This window comes from Aythya fuligula, chromosome 3 (assembly GCF_009819795.1).
Source record: "Aythya fuligula isolate bAytFul2 chromosome 3, bAytFul2.pri, whole genome shotgun sequence".
Lineage (NCBI taxonomy): Eukaryota > Metazoa > Chordata > Aves > Anseriformes > Anatidae > Aythya > Aythya fuligula.
Window position 1 is genome coordinate 2,067,938 of NC_045561.1, and position 27,104 is coordinate 2,095,041.

The window sequence follows — 27,104 nt, forward strand, 5'->3', positions numbered from 1 at the left end:
TTTTCTTATGTAGCATGATTTCTAAAACTTCTACAGAATGCTTAATACAAAATAGCAGGTAAACAGGGCGCCAAAACTGGCACATATCTCAGGCCTGCCATTTGATCACATATCCCTGCCGTTTGATCACATATCCTTGCTAGAAACCACCCCTGCACAGTAAAAATGGCTATAAAGAAAAAGAATAAAACTTTGTGGGTTTAGCCCATCACCGTCATGTTTATTTAACAAGCATTTCATTTTTCAGTTGCTGCAAATATTAAACAAGAACCATGAAGTCACCTGGGGGAGCATGTCAGTTATATCTGCACTGCTTTCTTGTATGATGTCAGCTTTCATGCAGAAAGAATGTCAGTGATCTTTTCATTCATTACTTTCATCTTTTGGGTTACATTCCAATCTATGCTATACTGTAAATCAGGTTACAATACATACAATATATCTAAGATAAATGCTCACCCCACCTTATCATATAATAATTGTGACAACTATTAAGATAATGATCCTTTGTTACTCATTACATACATGAGAAATAGCACCACTGAAACTAATAGATGCACACCAGCAAAAAATGCAATGAGAAAACTGAACCTGAAGTTTCAGTAGGCACAGTCACGTTTAAAAATGAATCCGTTTTCATCATCAACTGCTCTGCATTTCACAGTCAGAAAGTGTAGAAGTCTGTGGTCACTCTGGGATGTCAAACTTAGCTCAGGAAAAGATCAGGTCTCAGTAAAGAATGCATCAGTTCTGTTACAGAAATAACTACCTCAATCTGGAAAATAAGCATTTTGTGAACCCTGCATTTCTTATAAAACCAAGTGGTCCCCAAAGCATGTTCGTAATTCTGGGAAAATGTACTCAAATGTTAGTCAAAATTCAGCTGCAATGGTATGTGAATTAAACATCACCTAAGTAATTTTTTTTCCGGAACACACTCAGAAATAGGTGCCATAATAAATATTTTCAATCTCATTGTTCCTTACTTTCATCTGAAAATTTCACCTCCTTCTCCCCCCTTTCCTTCTAACAGAATTTTATCAAATGCCTTTTGACTTTTAAAAACGTTTGAAATTCTTTGTCAACATAGCAGATGTAATACAAAATATATACATACTAGCTTAAAAAAATATATTCTACCTGGGAAAAGATGTGATCAGCTGAAAAGATGTGATCAACTACAAAGGCGTCCTGGCAAGGCCTTGCTCCTTCGCATCACAGAAGTTACATTTTTCTACAACACTGAAGAGCTACTAAAACAGCCAATCTTTGATAGATTTGACCCACTTGAGGTAAAAGTTGTAATGTTCATTATAAAGACTGTATCCCTAATGAAACCTTCATAAACTATAAGCTCTTCAGAGCAGTAATAATTCACAAACATTTGGAAACATATTATTAAGTGCCAGGAATTATTATTTTTATATATATATATAGATTATGTGTGTGTGTGTGTGTGTGTGTGTGTGTGTGTGTATGTTTAACACTAATTTATTTCATAAAATATCAATATATTTATATATTTAAGGGTTATATTTAGAAGTCATTATTCTAAATGTTAAAAATGGAAATTGGATACCCCTCTCTGTTCTTGATTCAAATCCAATACTTAAAATATCTGTAGATTTATATTTTTCTTCTTTTAAAGAAAGTTCTCTTGTGAATCCTAACTCTTCAGATTCACCCATATAACAAATATTTCCTATTAACTTTTTAAAATGCAAAAATGCATTATTTAAAAAAAAGAAAAAAGAAAAAAGCAGTAGTCATATCTAGCTTAATTATAGAGATATCTGTTATTTGGGAACATGTAGCACAGTGACAGCAATAGATGACATTCAGCATTCTTCCTGTTTATACTGGTTGTGGGCTGAGAGCTAAAAACAGGCTCTGCCAACACGCACCCAGCATAAGACTATAGTTGGACATCTTCCTTTCTCTAAGGCTGAATCACCCACCTCTTAATAATCAATCCAAGCTAAGTAAGACTTCCAGTACTGGCTCTTACATTGCAATATGGTCACTTAATTCCCACAGGAATCCAAGAAGCAGTTGGATGTGCCTAAGTGAAAAGTAACTTCAAAGTAAGCACTTGTTGCATTTTGACAGGATTTGTTAGATTATCAGGATAATCTAACTTGTTCTATGACTCTAGTGATGGTGACCTTTCTGGCCTACCAGAAAAAAAAAAAAAAAAAAAAAAAGGCATTAGGGTGTGTCTGCCTTGCACAATGCCCTATTGTACAGTGCTCTCAGAGTGATGATCCACGAACAGCAGTTTCCCTTACCCACACTGATTCCAAACCCTGTGCAGTATCTCCCTCCAGCACTATCCTGAAAGACAGATGTGATGTATTGAAGCTGAGAACAGGGTGGATAAAAGAAATGTGTATCATTACCACAGTACACCACTCCAGAGTGTCATATGCCAACTTTCTTCTACATTAAGGATACATTTCCAGTTAAAAAAAACACTGCCACGAACACATTTTCACAGAGACACATTAAGAGCGACGAATAACTGATACCTGCTGGTAAAATAATTCTCAGCACTGTTTTTTGCATGCTTACTGTTTACTGTAATTCATACAAAGAGCTAAATGGACTCTTCACTTGACTGCTGTAAGAGCTCCCTCTGTTGTTACGCAGGAAAACTACCAGAAAACCTATTCCATTATCCTCGTGTCTTTTTCATCTTCAAGTCGTGAATTATCAAACACTCCATCCTGTGAGGTGAGGACTGACACAATTTTCTGAGATAACTTTTCATGCTTATTTTCTGCACAGGTAACTGCTATCTTATTCCAGTCTTCCAAAGTGCTGACAGTGTCACTTAGAATAATCTTTTCCAAAGCATCTAAAGGAAATAAAAATAATTTAAAAATAGGAAAAGGAAAAGGAAAAGGAAAAGGAAAAGGAAAAGGAAAAGGAAAAGGAAAAGGAAAAGGAAAAGGAAAAGGAAAAGGAAAAGGAAAAGGAAAAGGAAAAGGAAAAGGAAAAGGAAAAGACCCTGCATTTGCCTCAACAAGCTTTGTATTAATCATATTAGGGATACTGCACAAATCAGATGGATCATTTTTTTCAGACGGATTATAAATTCTATGATTGAGTAAAGAAAAACTGATCAAATTAAAGGCTTTTAAGAAAAACAGTCTTTAATTTAAAAGGATTAAAGGCTAAAATCTTTGATTAAACTCAAAATCATTTCTGAAACCCAGAAGAGCAATAGAATGACAGAGAAGTGGCAGACACCAAAGTTAAGAGCAGTTAAGGGCAAGATACAATATATACAATAGATGGAAATAACCATTCCTGAATGGAGATAACCTACTTTGCAGAAACATTATCTTTAGATTTAAGCACTTTTCTTGGCTAAGTCTAGGCAAATAAGCATTACTTTCCCTGCAGAGTCTGCAGCACATTCTGCCCATGTGGTTTGTTGCAGCTCTGTGCCTTTGGCTTGAGCTCACGTTGCCTGAAGAGCTTCTGCACCTGGCATTGTAAACGCTCTGGGAACTTACAAATCTTACATCAAAGTAGGACTTTGGTTATTTCTTTTTTATGTCCTAAGCAGTAAATAAGTTACTGGTTGTCCAAGAGGCAGTCTACAGAGTCCCTGCTAGAAGCAAACAAAGTGCCTGCATAATTATTTCAGTGGTTGGGTTGCCCCAAGGGGTGCTCTGTGCAACAGCGAAGACTGAACCTGTGTGTGTGAGAGCAGGCAGGATAGGCTGTGAAATCTGACATGAGTGACCCTCATCCCTGTGGAAGCTTCAGAAGATGCAAGAATGCACAGTTCAGCTTGCTATGAAGAAAAGCTTTTATTTAGTTTCCATTACAAACAAGGAGCACTGAATCCAAAGTAATTTATGGGCTGAAACTGGACTTGAATTAAAATGTCAAGTTTGAAAGTTTGTTATTCAAATTTTACTGTGCTTACTTTTATTGTTCATTTCCTCCAACAGCTGAAAGCCATGCTTTTTGTGTTCGGCCGAGATAAAAGACAGGATTGTAGCCCCCATAGATGAAAACGGTGGTTTTCTAATCCACTGTTGACTGAGACAGCGAATTAATGCAGTGCTAGGACAGTTTTCCAATAAGAAGAAGTAATCATCTGAAAATAAAACACCAAGATTATTATAAATTTGCACATGGTCACCTCTCCCCTTCCTCACTATAAAAGAACACAAGGATTTTCCTAAACACTGTGGAAAAGCTAGTATGTGATTAAAATCTAACCTTCATTTACTTGGAAAAAAAATCTTTTCTGTAATTATTTTAGAAATCTCACAGAATGAGAAAATGAGCACACAGCAGAAAAGTACTTAATATTGAAAATCCACCTTTAACATGATTTGGAATATGGTCAGTGAATAAAATAAGAAAAAAATAAGAAAATAAGAATGAAAAACTGTAACTTAACTGAGCAATAACATTCAAAGCAAGAAGACACATAGAAGAAAAAAATTTCACAGCCAGAAGTCACAGAAGCTAAGCAGAAAGGAGCCTAAGAAAGAACATAGGACACCCTTCTTTCCTTTCATTGTTGGATTAATAAACTCATGATCCAACAGAGGGCTAAATCTCTGAGATTTCCTGCAGGCCTCCTACTGGGGTTTTGGGAAATCCCTCCAGTGATTTTCAAACAAGTGTACAAAAAGAAATTCCTTATTTCAGAAGATCACGCATTGATATTATGATAACGCTGACAAGGTCTTTTAATCAGAGTTCTTGAGGTCTACTTAAACATGATGACAAGTTCAGACTGATTCACTTCAAATTCCTTCTGTACAAATGTGGTCCAAAGCATCATCATTAAACCTAAAATAAATAAACGGTAGAACAATCATCAAAGGCAATACAAGCGCCTTATTATTTACCTAAAGAAAAATGCTCCACTTGCTGAATATAATCCACTGCTCCAGCAATTCGGCCCTGTTTACACAGGCACAACGCAACTTTTTTGTACGCACCAGAATGACCATACGCCGCCTGAGCCAAAGCCAGGCATTCCAACATGTTGTTTGGCTCCTCTTTCCCATAATCATAAATAAGGTCTCCCACTGCCTCAGAAAAAGTTAGCCTGAAGAAGACAAGGCAATAAAACAGCATTCCTAATATGCTTCGTAACTTCAGAATATTTCAAAATGACCTCCAGCATAAGTGGATTGTATAGATGGGCATATTTCTGCACGTATAACTATTAAACTGTTCCCCTTCTTCTTTCTGCCTCTCTTGCAGCCTTAATTCTCTACATTTTAAAAAGTAGCCTCTTCCTTCTCTTTCTTAATGTCTCAACTGCCACAGAAAGCAATAGCAACCAATGGGACATGTCTTTTAGAGATTACTGCAATTCCAGGCTGTGGCAGCTGGGAGGAACATTCTTACATTCTTCCTGAACATGGGAGATTCAAGACTGCTTTCAGAGAAAGGGAAATGCTCACATTTCTAACATCAAGAGTAGAATGAAAGAAACCCATCTTTCAGTAATTACAGTTTTCTTAATCCATAGTACGGTGTGAAAACTTTGCATCTGCATAGTTTTAACTACAGCATAAGAGAAAAGAGTCTCAAACAAAACTGGGGCCTGCAGTGCTGCAAGAATGGTTCACAGCAACGAAACCAAAATGTGTTCTTCAGAACTTGCTGTTGATAACACTTATTTGACCTATGCTCATATTGAATTTAAGATTTACCAGTGAGTTTAACAGCAGAATCAAAAAGGACACCCACTGGTACTTTTGGCTGTGTTTTGTTTCAAAGGGTTTAGTTTGAAGAAAAGGAAAAGCCTCATGGACGTCAGTGCAGAAGAACCACATACCTTTGCTGTGTAACCCAATGGTTTACCAGGTTTAATTGCTTTTCAGACAATGCACATTTAATTGCTTCCAGAGTTACAGGTAAATTTGGAAGGCGTCCAGCTGCAGTACTTGCATTTATGAGAGTGTCAAAATACTTCAGCAAAGGCAGATTTCTTCCTTCAAGACAGCTAAGAGCTAAAGGGTTGAAAACAAAAGTCACCCAGAAAAGCACAAAGAGAAAAGTAACTTTCACTATTTAAGACTTCCTAAGTTTTAGTCTTTGTTTGCTGACACACGCCAAAGGCCTCTGACACAATTCTTAGCAAATCTCTGAGGTTGTGTCATATGCGATGCTACATTAATCACTCAAAATGAAGGTTGCTCAGAACTGAAGGCACAGGAATCATGACAGTATTTTACCAGTGACAGGTAAAGGTAAAAAAGGTAAATCTCAGGGGGAGAGATGGTTGGGTATTTAAGCCATATAGGTTTTCAGGTGAAAATATATGAAATAACATTGTAAATGCCTTTGTACTGCTTTTGGAATATAAAATCTGCTAAGACTGATTTGTAATTCAGATCCCACATACTAGCTTATTGCAGTTCTTCTCTCTAAAATTGAATGAAAACCATTAAAATATGCACACACACACAAAAAAATGTTGATCTTGTAAAGTTCGACCACGCCCCTATGATTCCTCCCAGATTAAGAATAAAATATTCAGCTGCTCATATCTCTGATACCACCAATACCACTGAATTTTGTATTTCCAAATACTAGGCAAAACATTGAGACAAAGACAAAATTATATAGACTATTTTTCATTTACCTGGGAAATTTAAAATCAGCAATAGTTTTTATGTATCTTAGATTTCAGAAACTATTTTTAATGCAGCTAACTGGAATATTGCTTTACAGCTCAAAAGGCTAGGCTTAAGTAGTTAACACACATAACAGTCAAACTAGCAGGTGGACTTTTGTTCTTGTCTACTACATGTCACCCCTCAGTAGAAACAAAAACAATTTCAGCACAGCTTTAGGAACAGCGTTACACTAGACCTTAAGACCATGGTAACAGGAATTTATACTTCTGCAGACCCTGAGTCCCAAAGTGATGGAAAAGGCCTTGCCTGTAACATAATGAAGTCTATTAGCTAGTTGTAATTTCACCAGTCACACATTTTTGAAAAGCTTACATGACTGTTTATGTTCCATTCTTTTCCATAAACCACTGCTTACCCCAGTGCTGCTCCAACAGTAAAAACAAAAACAAAACAACAAGTGTTGTAAACTAGCTATCTCTTTTCCTGCCTTTCAGGGCATGTGCTTAACATAGAACAAAGGAGAAATAAAAAGCCTTACAACTTCTTTGTATTCGATTTGGAATTTTAAATGCAAGCCTCAAACCCCCACAAAAAATTTTGTTTGATAAATCCCAAGATCCTAAGCACTAAAACAACTAGCTTGACATCAACTAAGATCCTGTAAGAATGGATCCAATTATCAAGTTCTTACATTTAAGATTCTTTAGAGCCTCTTCATTACAGAGAATTTCTCCAGGAGAGTTTATTGCACAAGTTGCTGCAGCATCATACTGACCACTTGAAAATAATTCACTGAAACTAGTAAAAAGGAAGAAAAAATACAGAGTATATGCTATGCAAACACTAAATAAATACACATACACAAAATGGCTGGCTTTAAATAGCAATCCAGTCAGGAATCCTAAACTTTAAGAATACACAGCTTAAAACATATATATTTTAACCTAGTACATCTTTATTGCGTTTTCCAGCATGAAGCAGCAATTTTCATTCCCTGCACATCCAGTTACGTTTCTTCTGCCTCACTACCTAGCGCTTTTGAAAACGTCCATAATGAAAATTGAGAAATCTAAGAGGGAGTTACCTGGACAATTGTAAAGAGAAATCAACTGCATTTTAATATAAGGCTTGTAAAAGATTGTGATTTAGGAGGGACTAATAAAATTAATCAATTGCCAGAAACAGAAGCGAGTTACTTCTGTTTAGCAGTTACACAGCAGGCTATATGAGATCAGTTGATGAACTAATTCCTATTTTTAAGATCAAGCGGTTATTAAGTGATGAGATCTAGGCATCTAGAAGTAAATCTCTGCATTGGATGCTTTAGAAAAGTCCAGTAATGTCCAATTTCCTTCAGGTATCTGGACACTTTTGAAAAACCCTCATTTTCATCAAACCCTCAATTTTGAAAAAAAAACCCTACATTTTCACTCGTAGGTACAAAACCTATAATATTTAAAATTAGCTTGTCAGCTTTCACAACACAAGGAAGTAAGCTAATCATACACCTCAACAGCTGGTCTCTTCAATGTCAGTCCCTTTAGAAAAAGGACCAAAGAGCCTCTGAAAGTGGACAAACCTTTGATTTAATGTCTATGTCTAAATGGCAGCACTTTTTACAAGCTCCAAAAGGGTCAAAAAAAAAAAAAAAAAAAAAAAAAAGAAGGACTGCATTCAGGCATTCAGTATGATATATTAGCTCCAGTGTTGTAAACTGCTAATACAGAGCACAATAACAATATTCTTTTTACCTTTCAAAATATTCAAGTGAATCCTCAGCCATTTTACTAGGGACATCAAGAGCTGGAATATAAGATATGGCAGTGTAAGGTAATCACAGTACTACCTCAACAAGCAAATCAGCATTAAAAGTGCTAAAGCATTTAAAAACAAAACAACAACAACAAAAACTATCAACTGATACATTTATATGAAGGCATATAATTTAAGCTGAAAATATTTTCATGTATTTTTAAAGAATTTAAACAATCTCCTTAAGTGGATGATTGTTTAAGACACACCTTTTGCCACATCAGTTAAACTCTAAAGACAGTTTTCCCACCAGTACCCTCAAAAATGAAATATCTCTCTGGAAAGATGGAGAAAATACTATCTTAAAGACCAAACTCTTAGTTCACTACAGCTGTCTACACTCATACTCTCATTCTTGACTGTTCTGACATTTTATTTTAATGACTTTACCTCTTTCATCATTTTTTGTGATCTGAGAGAGGACATTTTGCAGGGTGATAGTCTTGTCTGATTTTGCACAGGCAGAAATAGCATTTGCAACTAATGAAATTCTAGTGTATCTACAGATAGTTGAAGAGGGAAACAGGTATGTTAGCAGAAGAGTTACATGAATGCAGAAATATTCATCATAGGATCTGTGGTATCTGTATTAATAATTGATTCATGTACTGAGGCTTAATCTGTAAGACTTTAAAAAATGTCTATGTGACAGAAAGAACATATCAAAAGGAAGTGTTGCAGATGCTTGTGAACCTGAGCTTCAGCTTATCCCTCTTTGCTTCAGCTGTATCTCTTATGGCCAGTAAGTGCAAGAGTTCTTGTTCTAACTTCGTCTTTTTCTGACGAGGGACATACTTCCCGTCCCCATCTTTTTTCAGTTCCAGCAACCGTCTGTCTAACTGAGAGAGATGTTTAGAAAGAGAATCCAAGCTGAGAGATTCCTCTACACTCAGACCTGTGGGAGAACAAAATGCCTTTCATGAGCTCTTCTTGCAAATCTCTTCCAGGTCTTTCTTTTGAGGAAGTCCAGCAATAACTCTGAATCATAGAATCATAGAAAATGCTGAGTTGGAAGGGACCCATACGGATCTTCAAGTCCAACTCTGCTGGACTTTTTCAAGTCATGAGACACAAAAGATACAGAGGTTTGATTATATATTCTATTTTGTTCTCTGCTTCTCCTCTAAGTAATTCCTTACACTCATTTTTTGTTGGTTTTGGTTTTGTCTTTCATGGAGTTTTGCTTTCATGGAGCAGATGTGATGCTCAGTCTTACAAGGTTCTCCTGTTGCAATTCACACTTGGCTCACATCCTTGCCATCCTGAATACCTCAGCACCATCAGGAAAGATGATACTTTTTGTTTCTACTCTCCATTTCCTATCTTTTAAACAAATATTTATACAAGGAAAGACTTCGCTTCTTATGCTGCCTGACTTACTTCAAAGATTTACCTGATGCCTTTTGAAAAATCAAGGCTGTGTCATGTCACCCCACCCACATTCTTGTACCTCCCTTCAAAAAATGATGTGCAAAAAATGGATGGACTACCCCCAACTGTTGGGAATTGGCACAAAGGGCATGGACATGAGTCCGTGGAACAGTTGTTTGATCTGAGCTTGTCTTAAGCAACCAGGAGTAGGCCTTAGCAAATCCCATGGCCTGCTGTAGCTGAGCAAACCAAGCTACCAGGGCAACTATGAGAAGTTCCCATGACAGTGTTCCAACGTCGCCCAATTGAGGAATTCAGAAAAATATTGTTATCAGCAGCTGGCTTCAAGGACAAGGTCTACGTGACTGCTAATCACAAGGGGGTTGTTTTCTTGCAGGTGGGGTTGTTTTCTTGTAGTTGTTTGTCTGAGTGCTTTTGACCAATAATGGTGTGTGAAACACTGTCCACCCCTGTTAAGTTCACTATAAAAGTTAGGCTATTCGGGCAATAAAATGGAGGAGCATGATCTGACTCTACTGGTGTCTGTCGTGCTTTCGGCCGTGCATCCTGTAACACCCAACCAAAGGTAATGTTTGCTCTTTCCAAACAAGCTGTATTTAGGCACACATCCACTTAGGCTGCATCTCTTATTATTTTTCCTGTTTGGACTTTAGTCTTGCAGATCTGTAATTCTCTGAATCTCTCGCATCCTTACTTCCAACAGGCATCAGATTTGCCACCTTCTGGTCCTCAGAGGACCTAGTCAGTAGCCAAACTGCATACTCCCATAACCATCTACTGAGAGGTGCCTATAAAACACCATAAAGCAACCCAAGGACACATTTCAATTGGTGTGAGATGGGGCCAGTTACATCCTTCTGCCTTGTTGAGTCCTCATTCCTGCAGATGCCAACGAGATCCGCTGCAGACGGGTTTAAGTTGGAGCTTTACAGAATGCCCTGGCTTGCATGAAAAACCAGAACAATCAGCTGCCGCAGATCCAGCAAGCACAACCAACTCTCTCTCTGCCTGCCCTGGGGTAGATTTAGCCCTTATAAGTCTTCAACTCCTGCTTGTCATCCCAAATAAGTGAGAGGCTGAGCTGGTGGTAACTCCCTCTTTTCTGGGCAAAAAATAGTAAAGCCGCCTGATGACAGGAACACAGGCTGATTGGCATCTCACTGATAAACTGCAGTATTCTGGGTGGCTTGCCTATTCATTTGGTAATCATTATTACTTAAAAACATACTTAATGTAGAAGAAATGCTCACAATAGCAGAACCTTGGATTTACCTGGGATGGGTTTAGCGGGATGTACTGTTTTCTCCTGTGTGCCAAAGGTTTCAGAGGGCACCTTTCCCATATTTTGAATTTTTAATATTTCATTTTCAATTTTTGCAGAATTCTTCTCAATAGCTTTTATTCTGGGAAAACAAATGAACAAAAACCCCAAGCAAACAAAACAGGAACTGTTACCTGGTCATTTTTAATACATCAGGCTGCAAGAATATTAGTACCAAAAGCTTCTGAACTTGCTTGGTCTCACACTGTTTTGCTGTTTTCTGCCCCCTTGTTTGCCATATTCTATTTCAGACTGCACATAGCAAGATAATTGGCTCTTTGCAGAATTCTACTAGATAAATGCAGCTATATAGTATCTTCTTAATGTAAGACTGTAAACTCAGGAAAAGTTAGTAATTCACTTTCTTTTCTGTATTTCTCAGCATCAGACAATCCATTTTAGCAATGACTGTTCAGAAACATAAAAAAGTGTGAAAGTCAACTACACTTAAATTATTTACGTCCTAATTAAAACAACATATTTTGTTCTAAGCATCATGAGAGAGAGCTTACTTGTCTTCAAGCTCCATTGCTCTTTTCCTATAGTATAACAGAGCTGTGGACTCAGATTCCAGAGCTTTTAATCTCCCACGAAGAAAAAACACATTCCTTTGGCCATTCTTAATTCTTGTAATAAATGCCTCATATTCCTGTTTGATTGAAGTCAGGATGTTCTTGTACGCACTAACATACTCTATTATCTGTGAATGTATTTTTGGATGCAATATTTGTGGGAAGAGAATCAACAACAAAAATCTTTCTGGAACTTTCTAATACACAATAGCTTTAAAAGAAAATGGCTAGACAAAGCAATACGTCTTAGATCAAGCTTTACACCACCACATAATAAAAGATATTATTAACATTAAAAAACAAACAAACAAACAAAAAAGCTTCAGAAACAGGCTTGGAAAACCAAAGGTACAGGGGCCACATGTTAGTATGCTAAAATAAGTGAAGATGTAAAAGTAGACAGAGGAACTTTCATTCCTACTTATCCAGAAAGCTAGGTGTGCAAGGGTGCTTTATTTATTTATTCACAGCATCTTCCATTTCAGTCAGAATCTGAAAAAGGCAGATGAAATCAGGCAGGAGTCCTTCACAAGCTTCAGCAACAACTTTTCAGCCTAACTGAAGAGCAGCTGATGCTCATATAGGGCATATGGGGCAAATGGGGTAAATGTCATGGGTCTTTATAGTCAAACAAACAAACAAACAAAAAGTTAAGAAAAGGGGTTATCAAGCATGAACCCTACTGTAATATAACTTCTGGTACTATGAATTCATCATAATGGTTTCTATTTGACTATAGTGTACATAGTGGGCATAAAATAAATGGATAGAAATGCACCAACCTCTGATCTGTGTAGCAATACCTACAGTTCACAATTGGTCTGTTTATGTATTTTTCCTCAGAAAACAAAGCAGCAAAGCACGCTTAGTGTGAGCTCTATTAGTCTTGCTCATTTACCTGAGAAATATGTTACCTTGTCAAAAGCATTACTGTATATGATGTAGCGCTCCTCAGAGGGCCCTGGCTCAGCACAGCCCACTTTTTCAGTTTCTGTCAATATGTTTCCTCGAATGCTCTCCAGAAACCTCCTGTCCTTCTCCAAAAGGAAGGGAGGGTTTCTCTGCTGCCCCTCCATGGCTTAGCATAGCAACGTGGCACCTTTCTGACAGAGAATCTAAACCTCTCTCCTGCTTTATTTAACGTGTGCTTCAGGTCAAAACCTGGAAGAAAAGCTGAAAATGTTAAAATTGCACCAGGGATTTCCAAATTAACGTGACTCTCAGGACTTTTCCGTACCTAACTTACCTAAGAGTTTTCTAATTCTACGGATATTTGCCCAGCAAACGCAGGCGGGATTTGTCGGCGTTTAAGCTGCCTTCACGGAACTAGGAGGAGAGGAGGGCCCAGATTTCTGGGATTTCGCGCTGCAGCGCCGCCTTGTGGAAACACAGCTACCTGGGGAAAAAGGAAAAGAAAAAAAAAAAAAAAAAAAGAGAGAGAAAAAAAGAGAAAAAAAAAAAAGAAAGAAAGGCGGTCCCTGAAGCGCCGGCTGTGTGTGCGTGCGCACGGCCCCGCCCTGAGGGGAGCTCGGCTTCGCACCGCCCCTCAGCCTCCCAACGGCCGCCCCGAGCCGTTGGCGCCCACAGCGCGAGAGGAGCCGCGGTGCATCATGGGGGCTGCAGTTCCCCTCCCCTCGCGGTCCCGCCCTCCGCCTACGACTCCCATGGCGCACTTCGGGCGTGGGGGGGGCGAGACTACAACTCCCAGCATGCCGCAGCGCGGCTGGCGGCGGCGAGGCACGCCGGGAGCCGTAGTCCCGAGCACGGCCCGCCCCTTCCTGCGGCGCGGCTGGAAACCCCGTGCGGGGCGGAGGGGCGCTCTTTCGGGGCGCCGCCATTCCGCGAGCAGGTCGGGGAGGCGCGCGGTGCGGCGCGGCGGGGCTTCGCCATGCAGATCTTCGTGAAGACCCTGACGGGGAAAACCATCACCCTCGAGGTCAGGCTGCGCCCCCCGCAGCGCGCACACCGCGGCGCTGGGGCTGCGGGGGGCCGGATGGCCGCGGCGTGCCCCAAATGGCTGCTTCCCCTGCGGCTCGTGGTGGCGAAGCGCGGGTGCGAGGTTGCCTCACGGCCCCGCTTCTCTGTCTCCTAACAGGTTGAGCCGTCCGATACCATAGAAAATGTGAAGGCGAAGATCCAGGATAAGGAAGGTGAGGCCGCGGTGCTTTCTGCGCGGTGGGGGGGGGGGGGCGCGGTTCGCGTGCCTCACGTGTTGCTGCTCTGCCGCCCTCAGGGATTCCTCCTGACCAGCAGCGGCTGATCTTTGCTGGCAAGCAGCTGGAGGATGGACGCACGCTGTCGGACTACAACATCCAAAAAGTGAGTGGGAAATGCTGGGAGGAGCGCGGTGCCGGCTGCTGCTGAGCCTAAAAAGTGCTTCAAACAGATTGAAAGAAATTGACGGGGAGGAGGGGTAGCACTTCTCGCTTGGGAAGTGCTGATGCTAAGAGTAGAGCTGGCAGTGGAGGTCGTATCTTTAGGTCAGAAGGAGACATTTCTGAGAGTTGGCACTTTCTGATGAGCGATTTTAGGGTGGGGTTAATGCTGCTGACTTCGGTCAGATGAGCAGCAATGCCACCAGAAAACAAGATTATTTTTACAGTAACAAATCGGTGATACATTGGCTTAGTCGCATCATGAACCTGTATTCTGCAATTTTAGTTAAAACTGAGGAATACATTCACAATATTTCTAATAGTATTTGAACCTTTAAAGCTTTGGGATGTGACAGCACACAATTCTCTGGTGCCTGCTCATTTGCAGACTACGGAGTGAAAAATCCTTTAAGAGTTTTCCTAGTTGGCTGGAGGTTGAAATTCTGCTATTTAAGTATTTGCTGTAGATAAAAGGCATGTTTAAATACTACTCATGGCTTGTGAAAGCATTTTTAGTCTTTCAAATGGTATTCAAATTTTCTTACTTTACAAATAGGAATCAACCCTTCACCTTGTGTTGAGACTTCGTGGTGGTGCTAAGAAAAGGAAGAAGAAGTCTTACACTACTCCCAAGAAGAACAAGCATAAGAGGAAGAAGGTTAAACTTGCAGTGCTCAAGTACTACAAGGTATGTAGAACTAACTCGGTGAAGCTTGATGAATGCTTTGCTCTCACCAGGAAGGGACTAGTTACAGCTTACAAAGGCTGTGACTAGTCTGCATGTCACCCATCGTTTTTAAAGTCCTTCTGTTTGCAAATACCCCATCTGTTAAATAAAACAGAAGTTTGACTGTTGCAGTCAGGCACTTCAGAACTTTGTTTTTCTGTCAGATTTTTGAAAGAAATCCCAAAAGCTGCTTTGTCAAAGAAAAGTACTTGAAAATAATTTGTGCTAAAAGGTGGTGAGTGTATGAGATGTTGCCTCTTGCCCTTGACAGGTGGATGAGAATGGCAAGATCAGTCGTCTGCGCCGAGAGTGCCCCTCTGAGGAGTGTGGAGCAGGAGTCTTCATGGCTAGCCACTTTGACAGACACTATTGTGGCAAGTGCTGTCTGACATACTGCTTCAATAAGCCAGAGGACAAGTAAATGTACCAGATAATAAAAATCTGAAGTTCTGTACTGTTTAGAGATTTATTTCTGCACTGTATTTCCTCTTCACTGGTAAGAAAAAGACTTGTTAAGTCTTGTTCTATACCTCTTTTTGGGGGTGAAATTCCCTTTCCCAAGGAAAAGGGGAAAAAACAGCTATGCAAAGACCACAGGAGAATCCTTTTCAAAACTCTTAGTTCTGAAACTCATTTAACATGAATATTTAGTAATTTAGTACTTCAAATATGAACTATGCAAGCACCATTCCTATTTTTTTTTTCCAAAAATATTCAATTCTCCCCAGTTACAGTCAGCCATGAAAGTCTGATTTCTGACCTGCTTTTCACAGCATTAGCCAGTCATGAACAAATATTCCTACAACTGTATATGAGGGAAGCTTTTTTTGTTGTTCTGCCATAGCTAACTCTGACCTCTAAGTGGTCTGTTCTCACATGAGTAGATAGCACTGCGATTCTTATCAGGAAACCTGGGAGACCAACAAGTCTGAAATCATACACAGAATCAGCACTAGAGCAAAGGAGGGTCCCCACCATGAAGACTATATACTGAAAAAATAGTACCAGCACCCTTGTAGGGGAAGAGAAAGAGGGCTCAGCTATTTTGAAATCAATAAATTTGGAAGTATTTACACCTTGATGGCTTTACACACACAAAGTGCTTGCAGTTAGGGTCATTCATCTGGTGCTCCCGTGAGGTACGTTGGTTGCTTGATGAGGTTTAAACAGAGATGCACATAAGCTTCTTCATAAGCTCATTTAATGTAAAGAGTTCAAGGCCAGGAATAGTACATGTCCTTGCTGGGGATTCAGATGCATTTTAAAATCCTGGATCCCACGAAGTTGTCTGTTGAACTTCTTTTTCTTCATAACAGACAATTTCATCTCCAATATTGAATTCTATATACTTGTCCAAACTTAATCCACAATCCATACCTGTTTTTATTACCTGGACATCATCTTTATGATGCTTCAGCGATGATAAAGATCCTACAGAGAGGAAAAAGAAAGAAAACCCAGTTGACAGAGTATAGATGTGTTTTGGTTTCCCCTTCTCACACAATTCAGGTTTCACCACATAGCTACAAAACAAAAGCCAGACAACCTGGAGATTGCAAGTGGCTGCAGCTGATTAAAGTCAAGCATCAGTCCTTTTCCATAGGCAAAGGCTGTGATAACTACTTTTCTACCAGAAAAGCGGGGGTTAGAAAGAGGTCTGGATAAGGAGAATGATGACATTTTACAGCTTTCTCTGCTTTGAATGATTCCATCCTAAACAGCACCCATAATTAATTGCCTTGTGATTAGATGCACACTTTCTGCATTAATTTCACCGGGAACTAACTAGTCACGTTGTAACACTGAGCACAAACACTAGTTTTGCAGCTAGTTACTTACCTTTCCAAATAACATCCCCTTTACGGATTAACTTAAATTTCATCTTTTTGTCAAGTTGCCCCTTCTGTACTCTGCACCCAGCTACTGGAATTTTGTTTTTTCCTACTGTTACAGAGAAGATGTCAAGAACAGAAGCTGTCCCTAAAAGAAAAAAAAAACATAGTAGAGTTCTAAGAAGTACAGGAGAATAACAAACACATAAGGAAAACCAAGCCATGCTCTTCCACCTGCTAAGCTGTATAACAAAATAGAAAGGCAGCTACAGAGGAGCATTAATTATTTGATACAGGAGGAACGCATCATCGGAGTGCAAACCTAAAGCCATACAGCACAGGAAAAATGTAATTTAATACTCCCTGAAAACTCACCTATTGTATTTTCCACCACAGATGGAGGCAGTCTGCTATTTAGCTCATCTTGCAAGTCTTCAATAAGTTTGTAGATGACGTTGTGCAGTTTTATTTTTATTCCCTTTTTAGCAGCCAGTTTTTTAACAGTTTCATTGGCTTTCACGCTGAATCCATAAACAACACCTGGCAAATATAATAATCAGCAACTGATAACATAAGAAATTATTACACAATAAGTGAAAGCATTTGGCATCTCCTGAAATGTTGAACTTGCAGCACAGGTTAAAATTAGCATTACCAGTCAGCAATACAAGAAACATCATTTCACTACTTCCCTTTTAATGGGGGACCATGTACCTCCCCCACTATCACTGCAGTCAGCACACCCACTACTACTCGCCTCATATCAAAACAAATGGGCTCAGAACTCCTCACAGAAAGTTCCCTCATGACAGAGATGAAGTTATCAGAAATTACTGCATACACAGAGCCCACCAGAGTAGATGGCACCACACACACACAAAAAAAATAAAAAATTCCCCCATTTTTGGGCTGGGAAAACAATTTGGTTGCCCGGTATACGCTGGAAATGAACTTTCTACATTCTCATGCACTCGTGGAGCGTGTTAGGTCCTGCGACCCCCTCACATTCTAGAGCAGGTGAGAATCATGGCGCAAAAAGGGGACCAACTATTGATACAGGTGTTTCTTTTCAGTGACCTCCCCGAGCAAAAGGAAATTCTGTTGTGTGCTGCTTTTCTGGCATTGCCCTGCTCAACATCATAAAGCAACTTAAGTGAGAAGTTGAGATCCAACCATTATCTGCCATTAATAATTCAGTTACTGACAATGGCTGTCACAGTCCTATTTCTGTGATATTTCTAGCCTTCCCTACCTGCATTAGTATTTGATGTTAAAGGTGTTACTTGCTATTATTAATATACATAAGTTTACATTATCGATGCTGTTAATTATTAAAAAAAAAAAATAGTATGAGATCTACTGATTTCAATGGAGAGAAGTTTCTACTAATTGTACATCAATTTTAAAACATACACTCACCATTAAATGCTTCAGCAAGACTTATGTCAGTTTCGCTGATATCTCCCATTCCAAAATGGATGATATCCAATCTACATTCATCATCAGCATCATAGCTGTCCAGAATGTTCAGAATAGCTTCGACAGATCCATCCACATCACCTGGGTATATAAACGGTAGTGCTGTTGACTTTGTATCAATCAAAGTGATACTGAAGAAGAAGAATTAGGGGAATGAAAATTCCACATTATGCAATATAATCAAAAGCTTGGATATTTAGCATTCTTTTTATATTTCCAGCAGTATATTAGAAGACATCTGAGAAGTCTTTCTATCACAAAAGTGAAGTGAATAAAGACAGCAGGACCAGAAGCTCCACATCTGCTGCCATTTCTAGGTCAAGTCTGCATAGTTTTTCACTTACTACTGCACGTATACCACTGAACGCAAGGTCAAACCGAGTTCCTCCTGCCCCACTTTAACTAATACACAGATGTTCTTTTCCTCCATTCTGCTAATGCAGTACTGCTGTTCATATAACTTACACACATGCGCACACATGCACTTGTATGGCTTTTATTCAGGAGTTCCTGGGTAAGGGTTTGGGCCCCTAAGATTTCATCTTGCTCTGACCCTTCTGGAAGCACATTATTCTGACCACGGGATGATTTCTGATGACTCTCCCCTTCCTCAGAGGCATTCGATAATTTGTTCAGTTTTAAATTGATCAAACTTCTGCCAACAACATTTTTGTTAATTATTTAGAACTACGCTGCAGACTGAGCATTTGAGAAGCACGGAAACATTGCAGCAGTAAACAGAACAGAACGGTACCTTTAACAATTACTGACAGCACGTTTTTATCCACTTCTGTTCTCTCTTTAGGCTTTGAGAACATTAGATGCTTGTTGGTCTTGTAGAGCAATGCCCTTCTCTGTCTCCAGGTCAGATGGGCTAGCTGCTGTTGCTTCCTCTCATATTCCACCCTGTGTTCCTTTTGCTTTGCTTCAATAACTTCCCCATCTTTTCTCATCTTCTCTTGCTGTTCAACATAGGTTCTCCAAGCTACAACTTCATGTGCCCTTTGCTGGTCAGGAAAAAAAGAAACGATCTTGCAATAGAGAAGTCCACATTAACTCTCATTTACCCTTCTGTTTCTTCTCTACCATCCTACTCATTTTCTTTAGCATTTATCAATAGATTTTGCTGCTATGATGACAAAGAATCAGCACAATGACTTCCTCCCGTGCTACAACAGCACAACTCAAGGCATCTCTGCATCAGAGAAAAGAATTATTTTTTATTTTTTCAAGTGGTATTTGTCCAGCTCCCACAACACATATTTCAAGATAAATTTTTAAGCAGTCTTCTGTCAGAAACTAATTCTCTCATAAAATTACAATACTGATACTATTAAGTACTGGATTGTTCTCCGGGTAGGGTCACAGTAATTTATATATGAAAGTGAAAACAGCTTTTCGTGCCTTTAGAAAGGACACACATTAGAATGTATCCCAGGTTATCCCTGGAGCAGCCATTTAAGACTACATTCATTGCAAACATATCATAGAGGAAGGCATAATGACCATGAGAAGTAAAGGGTATGAACCAAAGGCCACTCTTTATCTCCCCTGGCAGCCTGCTTTCTTCATGTGATTGTAAAGTAGATTAATTTGGATGCCTGGAGAGGAGAGAAGAGGATGTAACAGTCCAGCAGGAGAGAGGTGGGGGCAGTGGAAGAGAAAGAAAGAGGCAACATGCAAATTCTCATTCCTCTTACAGAACACCTAGCTCAGGCATCTTAATACCCACGCTCAGCCTTCATCTTTCATCAGTTTACCTTGGTTACTTAGAATGAAATGCAATTCTATTGTGATTTACTTATTATTTTTAAACTTGGCTCCTTCCTTTCTACCTTACTGCAGTATGAATTTTCCATTAAACAGTGCTTTCTGTACCTCAGATTCTACTTCAAGGATTTCATCTCCCGCCGAAGGAACTTCCTTCCAGCCCATGATTTCCACAGGGATGCTGGGAGAGGCTGCATCTACGGCTTTTCCATTCTCATCAAACATGAAACGCACTTTTGCCCAGGTCTTCCCTGCAACCAGAACACAGCCTTTCCTCAGGGTTCCTCTTTGGACAATGGCTGTGGTAACTGGACTAGCAAAGAGCAGAGAGGAAAATAACAAAATTAAAGTGACCATTTTCAGGCTTAGCATAAGTAAGGAAACACAAAACATGATGTACTTGCAATCAATCTCAGGCACAATATTCCTGTGACTCATTCTCATCAGCATGCAAAGAAAATTTTGAAGTGCAAAAAGCCCCAAACCTGTACCGTACTCTTCATTTCTGCAGATCAATACAAAATTTGGCATCTTGAACCTCTCAGCAACAGACTGATTTCGCATGTTAAGTGAACACCCATTCCATTCTCCCCCCAAAATTTCCAGCCTTCAGTTCATTTTTAAAGAGGGCAGAACACGCCTTCTTCACAGAGGACATGCAAAATGGCTAAAATACTTTGAAGTGTAAAATGTCATGCAGTTTTTGATAAATTGTATCTATTTATTATATTATGACTATGAACTTCATCACCTTTACTTTTAAATGATGTTAAAAAAATACATCCATTCTAACATTTTAGAGTATTTCCTGAGCTTACAGGATTTCATTTCAGTGATATAACTTGTGTTGTATCAGTTTATAACCTCTTTTTCTGTACGTCATGCTGTAAAATAATGTTTTAACACTTTATTTACAAGTGCAGCAAAGAAACTGCAGTTTTTTATCTAATTCCAAACAAAAAAAGTACAATATTAAACCTAAGTACTACAAACCACGTGAACAGTATTGCTGCATTATTACAAATTGCTTCCTTGAAGTTGTAAAGACAACAAATAACTTACCCTTTCCCTTTGTCTTTGCGAGACTCAATTATAGTCCCCTCTACCAGACCTGTGTAGTCTGCCTTCAGTTCTAACATCTCTGCTAAAGCAACAGTTGCTTCTGCCAAAACCATCAGGTTTTCACCCTGTATAAAACCACACCAAACAAAAAAAAAAAAAAAAAGAAAGTGCCCAATTAAAAAAAGATCAGAAGTTGAAATCTTAGTGCCAACATCTCCCATTTAATTCAGAACTTCTAACAATGCAATACTATCCAACACCATGGATTCCTTCACCTTTTAAGGTAAAATGGTACTGAAGTAATGAAATACTACGACTGGTGGTCCAGAACACAACATAACATTAGCAAGGACAGTTTCCTTACTTTCCTCTTCACAGCATCGTAGTTAAAAATGCAAATTGCAATATTCTGCTACAGAGGTGAACGGAGAAACCATTTTTATGCATAACTATTTTGAAAAAGCATAAGGGAACAACTTCAAAAGGTCTTGAACTTGGCTGAAATTTTAGAAGATGACTGATGGAATGCATGTGGAAGGACAGCAATAAGCCTAAGATACTGCTGCATTAGTTTGGCCACCATAAAACTATAAGCAAACATAGTTTACTTTTTAAGCTATCAGTTGTTCACATGATTTACTATGTTATCCTTGCAAGTTCACTACAAAACTATGTTCCTGTAATAAGGCATGTGTTATAAAAATATTTACCTTCGTTTGAATTTCTCTCTTCATACATGCCATTATCATTGACCTTGATTTTGCACAAATAAACAATCATGGAACATATGAGGAAACAAAAACTAGGATTAACCTGAAAACCAGCCACTACATTTCCCAAGGAAGAAAAATAGTTTCTAGTGCTCACTGAAGGGCTGAGCCTCAAAATACGACAGGATTATGTTTCAAATGATCCTGGTGAGAGGCAGCAGCACTTAGCTCATGGTAAGGTGTCAAATACCAGAAAGATAAGCATTCATATTCCAACCACCAAACAAAAATGCGGGTGTATGCACATCTTAGGCATCCATGAACACCATCATTTGTTTCAAAACTTTACCTTGAGTGCTGAAATATTTACAGCTTGAACATCCCCTCCAAACTCTTCACAGATCACATCGTGACCCATCAATTCCTTCTTCACTCTTTCAGGATCAGCTTCAGGTTTGTCACATTTGTTAATGGCAAGGATAAGAGGAACTAAAAGAAGGGAAGAAACATATTGTTGACCTAACAAAAACTTGGTGCTGCTAGAATAGCTGCAGTAAGATGTTAGAACAGCTTGTGACCACTTAGAACAAATCATCTCTCTTGGCACCTATTTCCTGAGCAACCTTAATTAGAGACTTGGCGTTGTTATTTTGATATAGAAGAAAAAAAAAAAAAAAACAAAACAAAGCTACCTACACACTACTCATGCTTTTCTGGCAAAACTACAAATCCTGCAAAAATTTCTTAATATTTTTATGTACTAATATAATATTTGGTATGTATTTTCAGACACCTTCCTGGGGCAGAAGGAGGCAGGATAGGACAGCAACTTCACAAAGTCCATGGATTTTAATTCAAGGAGTTTCCTTTGAGAGGCGGATAAACAATTGCAAGGTGCTCCATATTTGAGCTGCACAGTAACACACATCTCATGGATTAACTTTATGCACTGGGCTTGCCACTTTGTTCCAAACGTAATGTTAAGAAGTCAAACACTGTACCTCCTGCGTTTTTAGCATGTTGAATGGATTCTACAGTTTGTTGCATCACTCCATCTTCCGCCGCTACAACCAGTATGACTATGTCAGTTACAGAGGTACCTCTTGCTCGCATGGCTGAAAAAGCTGCATGTCCGGGAGTATCAAGAAAAGTTATCTTTTCCCCAGATGGCAGATGCACTGTGAACAATACATTTCACACAGGTTTATTTGACTTGCTGTAAACAGAGCAGTCAGTTATTTTATGACTTTTTTATATATATAAAACAGATTTTTTTAAGGCAGACAGATAACTGGCATGGAGGTTAAAGGTACTTCTTCTCAGGGAAGAAAAAAGCACAGTAGAATCTTTCATAATCAAAAATAGTCTAAAATTATTTCAGTTGTACAATCCACTTGAAAGTTCCATCCACACAGTTGTAAAAGTTTGCCTCGTTTGGAGAAAGGAAGGCTAACTACAAACCTCATTGCTCTACAACTTCCAGAGGAGGGGAAGTGGAGGAGGAGGCACTGTTCTCCTCCCCCCGGTAACCGATAACAGAACACGTGGGAACAGCACAAAGCTGCACTAGCGAAGGTTTGGACTGGACATTAGGAAAAAATTCTGGAGAGCAGTCCAAACACTCAACAGCCTTCCTTGTGAGGTGCTTGATATTCCTTAATAACATGCTCTACTTTTTGGTTAGCCCTGAAATAGTCAGGCAGTTGGACCTGATGATCTTGGTAGGTCCCTTCCAAGTGAACTACTCCATTACAGTTATCACAAGTTATGCTTTCCTTTTTCACTGCTTACATATAAACCGTGTATGCTGCAACATTTCCCCCAATAAACTGTCAGCAAGTCAGCCCATTGTGTAAGAGAAAATTGCTTTACACACATGCACCTACACTTGGATCATACCAAGAAAAGCACCGATGTGTTGTGTAATGCCTCCTGCTTCCATTGATGCCACTTGAGTTTTTCGTAGGCTGTCAAGTAAAGTTGTTTTCCCATGATCAACATGGCCCATTATAGTAACAACTGGGGGCCGTGGGGTTAATAAAGCTGGGTCTGCAGGGGGTCTGCAATCAAAACAAAAACACCTTTCATAAATTCTAAAAAAGTTCACCAAGCCACCATCATGCCCAGTGTGGCTAACGAAAAACCATTTACCAGAACTCAGTGATGAAGAGGTAAGCCTAGCTTCTCCCCACAGTAACTGCAAATCCTAGCTATAACACAGTTTGCCCTCTTAGTATTCAATCTTCCTGCTGCATCAAAAGATAAAGTTGGCTTTTATTCAGAAAAACACATAGAAAAAACTCACCTAAAACAAATCACACCTGAACATCAGTTTAATGCACAAAAATCAAAACAGTAAACTCTACCTTATAAATATTACACTTTATGACCTTATCAGGTATCATCAACATACCATTAGAAGAAAGAAAACACAGTATATCAATAGCTGGTGCAGAAACAAATAGGATAAAAAAGAGCAAAAAAGAATAGTTCACAATTTACCGTTTTACAGCATCTGTATTTTCTCTTTCTTTCTCTTCTTTCAGTTTTGCTGACTTATACTTCATTCCTGATTTTTTAACAATTAGCTTGATATAGTCCTCATTTAAAATGGAATCTGGTTCTACAGAACCAAGATCAATATCTGTGTACAGCAGGGCTTCATAAACATGATCTAGGGAAGAAAGAAAGATACTTAACAACTCACCCAAAAAAAAACACAACAACACAAGGGACAGAAACACACTGTTTGTTAATTGTTAAATACAATTTAAGATTTTGGGCTAGTAGGTTATATTGTAACAGTAAGTTTCATTCACAAAGCATTCTTGCTTTAGGTAGATTTATCTAGAAGTTGCTACAACCTTATTTTTCACTCAAATTTTCACAGCTTACTTTCCTACTTGAAACTCGTCTAAACTAAATAGCTAAGAAGTGATTCAAGGAGGAAGAAAATGTGATAAATCTGTTCATTTGTGACTTTCTCTGGCAGAAGAAATACGGGACAAATAGTCAACGATTGTTCCACACTGACTTCAGCACCATTACTAATCTCCCTCTGAAACATATAGAGACATGACAGACTCTTGTTTCTCTCCTTCCTACTGCGAAAGAAGTTTGCCAGAAAAAAATACATGGTTGAGAAGAAGAAATTGGCAATAGGACTGTTTTAATGGAACACAAATTGCTCCTGAACCCAACATCCTGCTCTCAGACAAATATCTCAGGCTGAAGCTCTTTTGTACCTTTTCTTTAGCTCCGGATTCTTTACGTAGCAGCTCTCACCCTGCTTCAACAAACCAGGGTGCAATGTTTCTCCTACCGCAATGTAATCTAGCATTTTGGGAGAAGTCATAGTGTTCTGTCCAATAACTTGGATGGCCTAACATTTTTTCTCCTTAGACTGGCATCATGCCTACCCACATGTTCTTTTTCTCCAGTTAAATATTTTTGATTAAAGGAGTTACTTTGGTAATGGGCACAATCCACCTTGCCAAGGGAAGGATTAGGAACAACTAGTACCATCTCAGAACATTTTTGCCTTGACCACACATGGAAGCGTCGTGGCTGACTAAAACACAAGAGTTAAAATACACCCCAAGTAACAAAGCAGGCTCCCACCTATGTCTTTGCCCATTGCTTGTGCAAGTTCCTCAACAGTCATCTGCTGCTTTATCTCCACTTCACCTTTGGTCAGCGGCAATTTCTTCTTGTTCTTTTTCTTCTCCTATATGGAATTAGACATGTATATAGGAACATAGAGCTGGCATAAACTAAGAAATAGTAAAAACAATATTAAAGAGACAGTGGTCTCAAGCCACATCTTTTTGTCTATAATATGAATGAATTACAATAAATTAATGACTTAAAACATCACACTGAATATTTAAAATGTTCTTTCTGCCCTTAATTTAAATAAAAATTAATTCTGCCCTTAATTTTTTTCCCCATATTAGTTCAAAACAAGGGGGAAAAAAAAAGTTCTCCTGCCTCTTCAAGATTCATGATGCTGCTGGTATAAATACTTCAAGTCAATATTTGAGAGGAGTAACAATGTAGTCTAAAATAAGTACATTTTGGCTCGTAAACTTAGAATAGCTTCTGTAAAGTTCTCCTTTTTTGTCATAAAGCGCTTAAACTGATTTTTTATACTTTGAAATTTCACACAGAATCAGAGATTATTGGATTTTATTAATTACCTCCTTTGTAGCTAGATATCTGTATTGAGATAAGGTGGCACTGCTTGATTTGTCTTTTTGCCAGAACAGATGAATGGACCGTACGGGATACACAGATGACTGCACAGGCCTCCATTGTGCTCTGTTGACTTTCCTGTAGGAAACAGTACGCAGCTGTCGGCAAGCACCACGTAACTGGACCAGATTTTCAAACTTCGCTATCAACCCTCGATTCATTTCTTCGCTGAAAATAAAAAGGACACATTGAAATCAGTCTCAAGGCTGGAAGTTGTTCTTTACTATGACAATATGCACAGGAAAACAAGGCATAAATGCTACAATGCTTCAAAGCAGGTTTTTTGATACTGACAATGTTAAACTACTTAGTAGATCTGCTCATTTTTAATTTTCCTGAAGCACTTCACCTTCTGCCACTGTCACTATTCCAGTTCAGACACACAGATCTACTGATGTTGTCATAACTTACAAGTCTTCCGCCTGTCTTTGCTGACCTTTAATGTAAATTACTAAACTCCTAACTCGAGGTTCTTTGATACTACCTCAAAGAAGTGACATCTGTACCGTACTGACAGATACCCGGTGCAACCTACCCGGTGCAACCTACCTCTCCCGCCAGTAAAACAAATTTGCAAAATGACACTTACACGAGCACATACCTCCACTAAGAGACTGCAGCATTCTAATGATATTGTTTTAACGATACGATTCCATGATAACAGTGTTATTGTGTGCACAGAGACGTTTTTCTATGCTAAGGCTTGGCTTAGCAATTAAGCTTTTCAAGACAGCTGTCAGATCCTCCCGCATCTTTTAACCACGTTAACTGTGTTTTGAGTCATTTTGCTACCTACCCTGTAGCAGAGTCTCCTGTTCAAGCTACTCTTCTCGTTCAGTTCGCTATTTCGTGGCTCCTATCTACCTGCATTCCCGGCCCGTTCCCAGTACCTTCTGTGTGCTCTCACAGGCGGTGCTGTACCATCCTCCAAGCAGCACGCGGGCAAGGCGCTATCCTCAGTCCCTCTCCACACGCCCACGGTCGCTTTAAAACCCCTCCAGCACCACAGCGCCTACAGGGAGCGAGCAGAGGACGAAGTAACCAACCAACAACTCCTTTTTTCCCCCTTAAAGAGCGCTTTAAGGGGCAGAAACAGCCGGACACGCTCGCAGAGGACAAATGCCCTGAGCGGTAACCGGGCAGACGCCGGGCTCCCCTCACACCCCGCGGCC

At 39.3% G+C, this 27,104-nt stretch overlaps 3 protein-coding genes across 4 annotated transcripts; 1 reads left to right on the plus strand and 2 right to left on the minus strand.

Annotated features, from left to right (window-relative positions):
* Positions 1-2,221: 2,221 nt before the first annotated feature.
* Positions 2,222-13,033, minus strand: CLHC1 (clathrin heavy chain linker domain containing 1). Its single transcript, XM_032183674.1, has 12 exons — positions 12,970-13,033; positions 12,638-12,884; positions 11,664-11,851; positions 11,555-11,559; positions 11,103-11,285; positions 9,118-9,333; positions 8,378-8,429; positions 7,318-7,424; positions 5,822-5,996; positions 4,881-5,083; positions 3,941-4,114; positions 2,222-2,857 (listed from the first exon to the last, which is right to left on the minus strand). Exons 2-12 carry the CDS (start codon positions 12,797-12,799, stop codon positions 2,667-2,669), a joined length of 1,656 nt encoding a protein of 551 aa, XP_032039565.1. The 5' UTR covers positions 12,800-12,884; positions 12,970-13,033; the 3' UTR covers positions 2,222-2,666.
* Positions 13,034-13,530: 497 nt separating this feature from the next.
* Positions 13,531-15,286, plus strand: RPS27A (ribosomal protein S27a). Its single transcript, XM_032185026.1, has 5 exons — positions 13,531-13,659; positions 13,819-13,873; positions 13,957-14,042; positions 14,655-14,786; positions 15,097-15,286. Exons 1-5 carry the CDS (start codon positions 13,612-13,614, stop codon positions 15,244-15,246), a joined length of 471 nt encoding a protein of 156 aa, XP_032040917.1. The 5' UTR covers positions 13,531-13,611; the 3' UTR covers positions 15,247-15,286.
* Positions 15,287-15,868: 582 nt separating this feature from the next.
* Positions 15,869-27,104, minus strand: MTIF2 (mitochondrial translational initiation factor 2). Of its 2 annotated transcripts, none has more exons than XM_032185024.1 (14): positions 26,823-27,104; positions 25,878-26,100; positions 25,300-25,405; positions 24,181-24,352; positions 23,578-23,738; positions 22,680-22,856; positions 22,028-22,167; positions 20,969-21,093; positions 20,015-20,219; positions 18,891-19,143; positions 18,077-18,217; positions 17,033-17,197; positions 16,665-16,805; positions 15,869-16,256 (listed from the first exon to the last, which is right to left on the minus strand). In XM_032185024.1, the coding sequence occupies exons 2-14, from the start codon at positions 26,091-26,093 to the stop codon at positions 16,087-16,089; spliced, it is 2,172 nt and encodes a 723-aa protein (XP_032040915.1). In that variant the 5' UTR covers positions 26,094-26,100; positions 26,823-27,104; the 3' UTR covers positions 15,869-16,086. The 2 variants fall into 2 exon arrangements, with proteins under 2 accessions (XP_032040915.1, XP_032040916.1); XM_032185025.1 differs by having other exon boundaries at positions 26,729-27,104.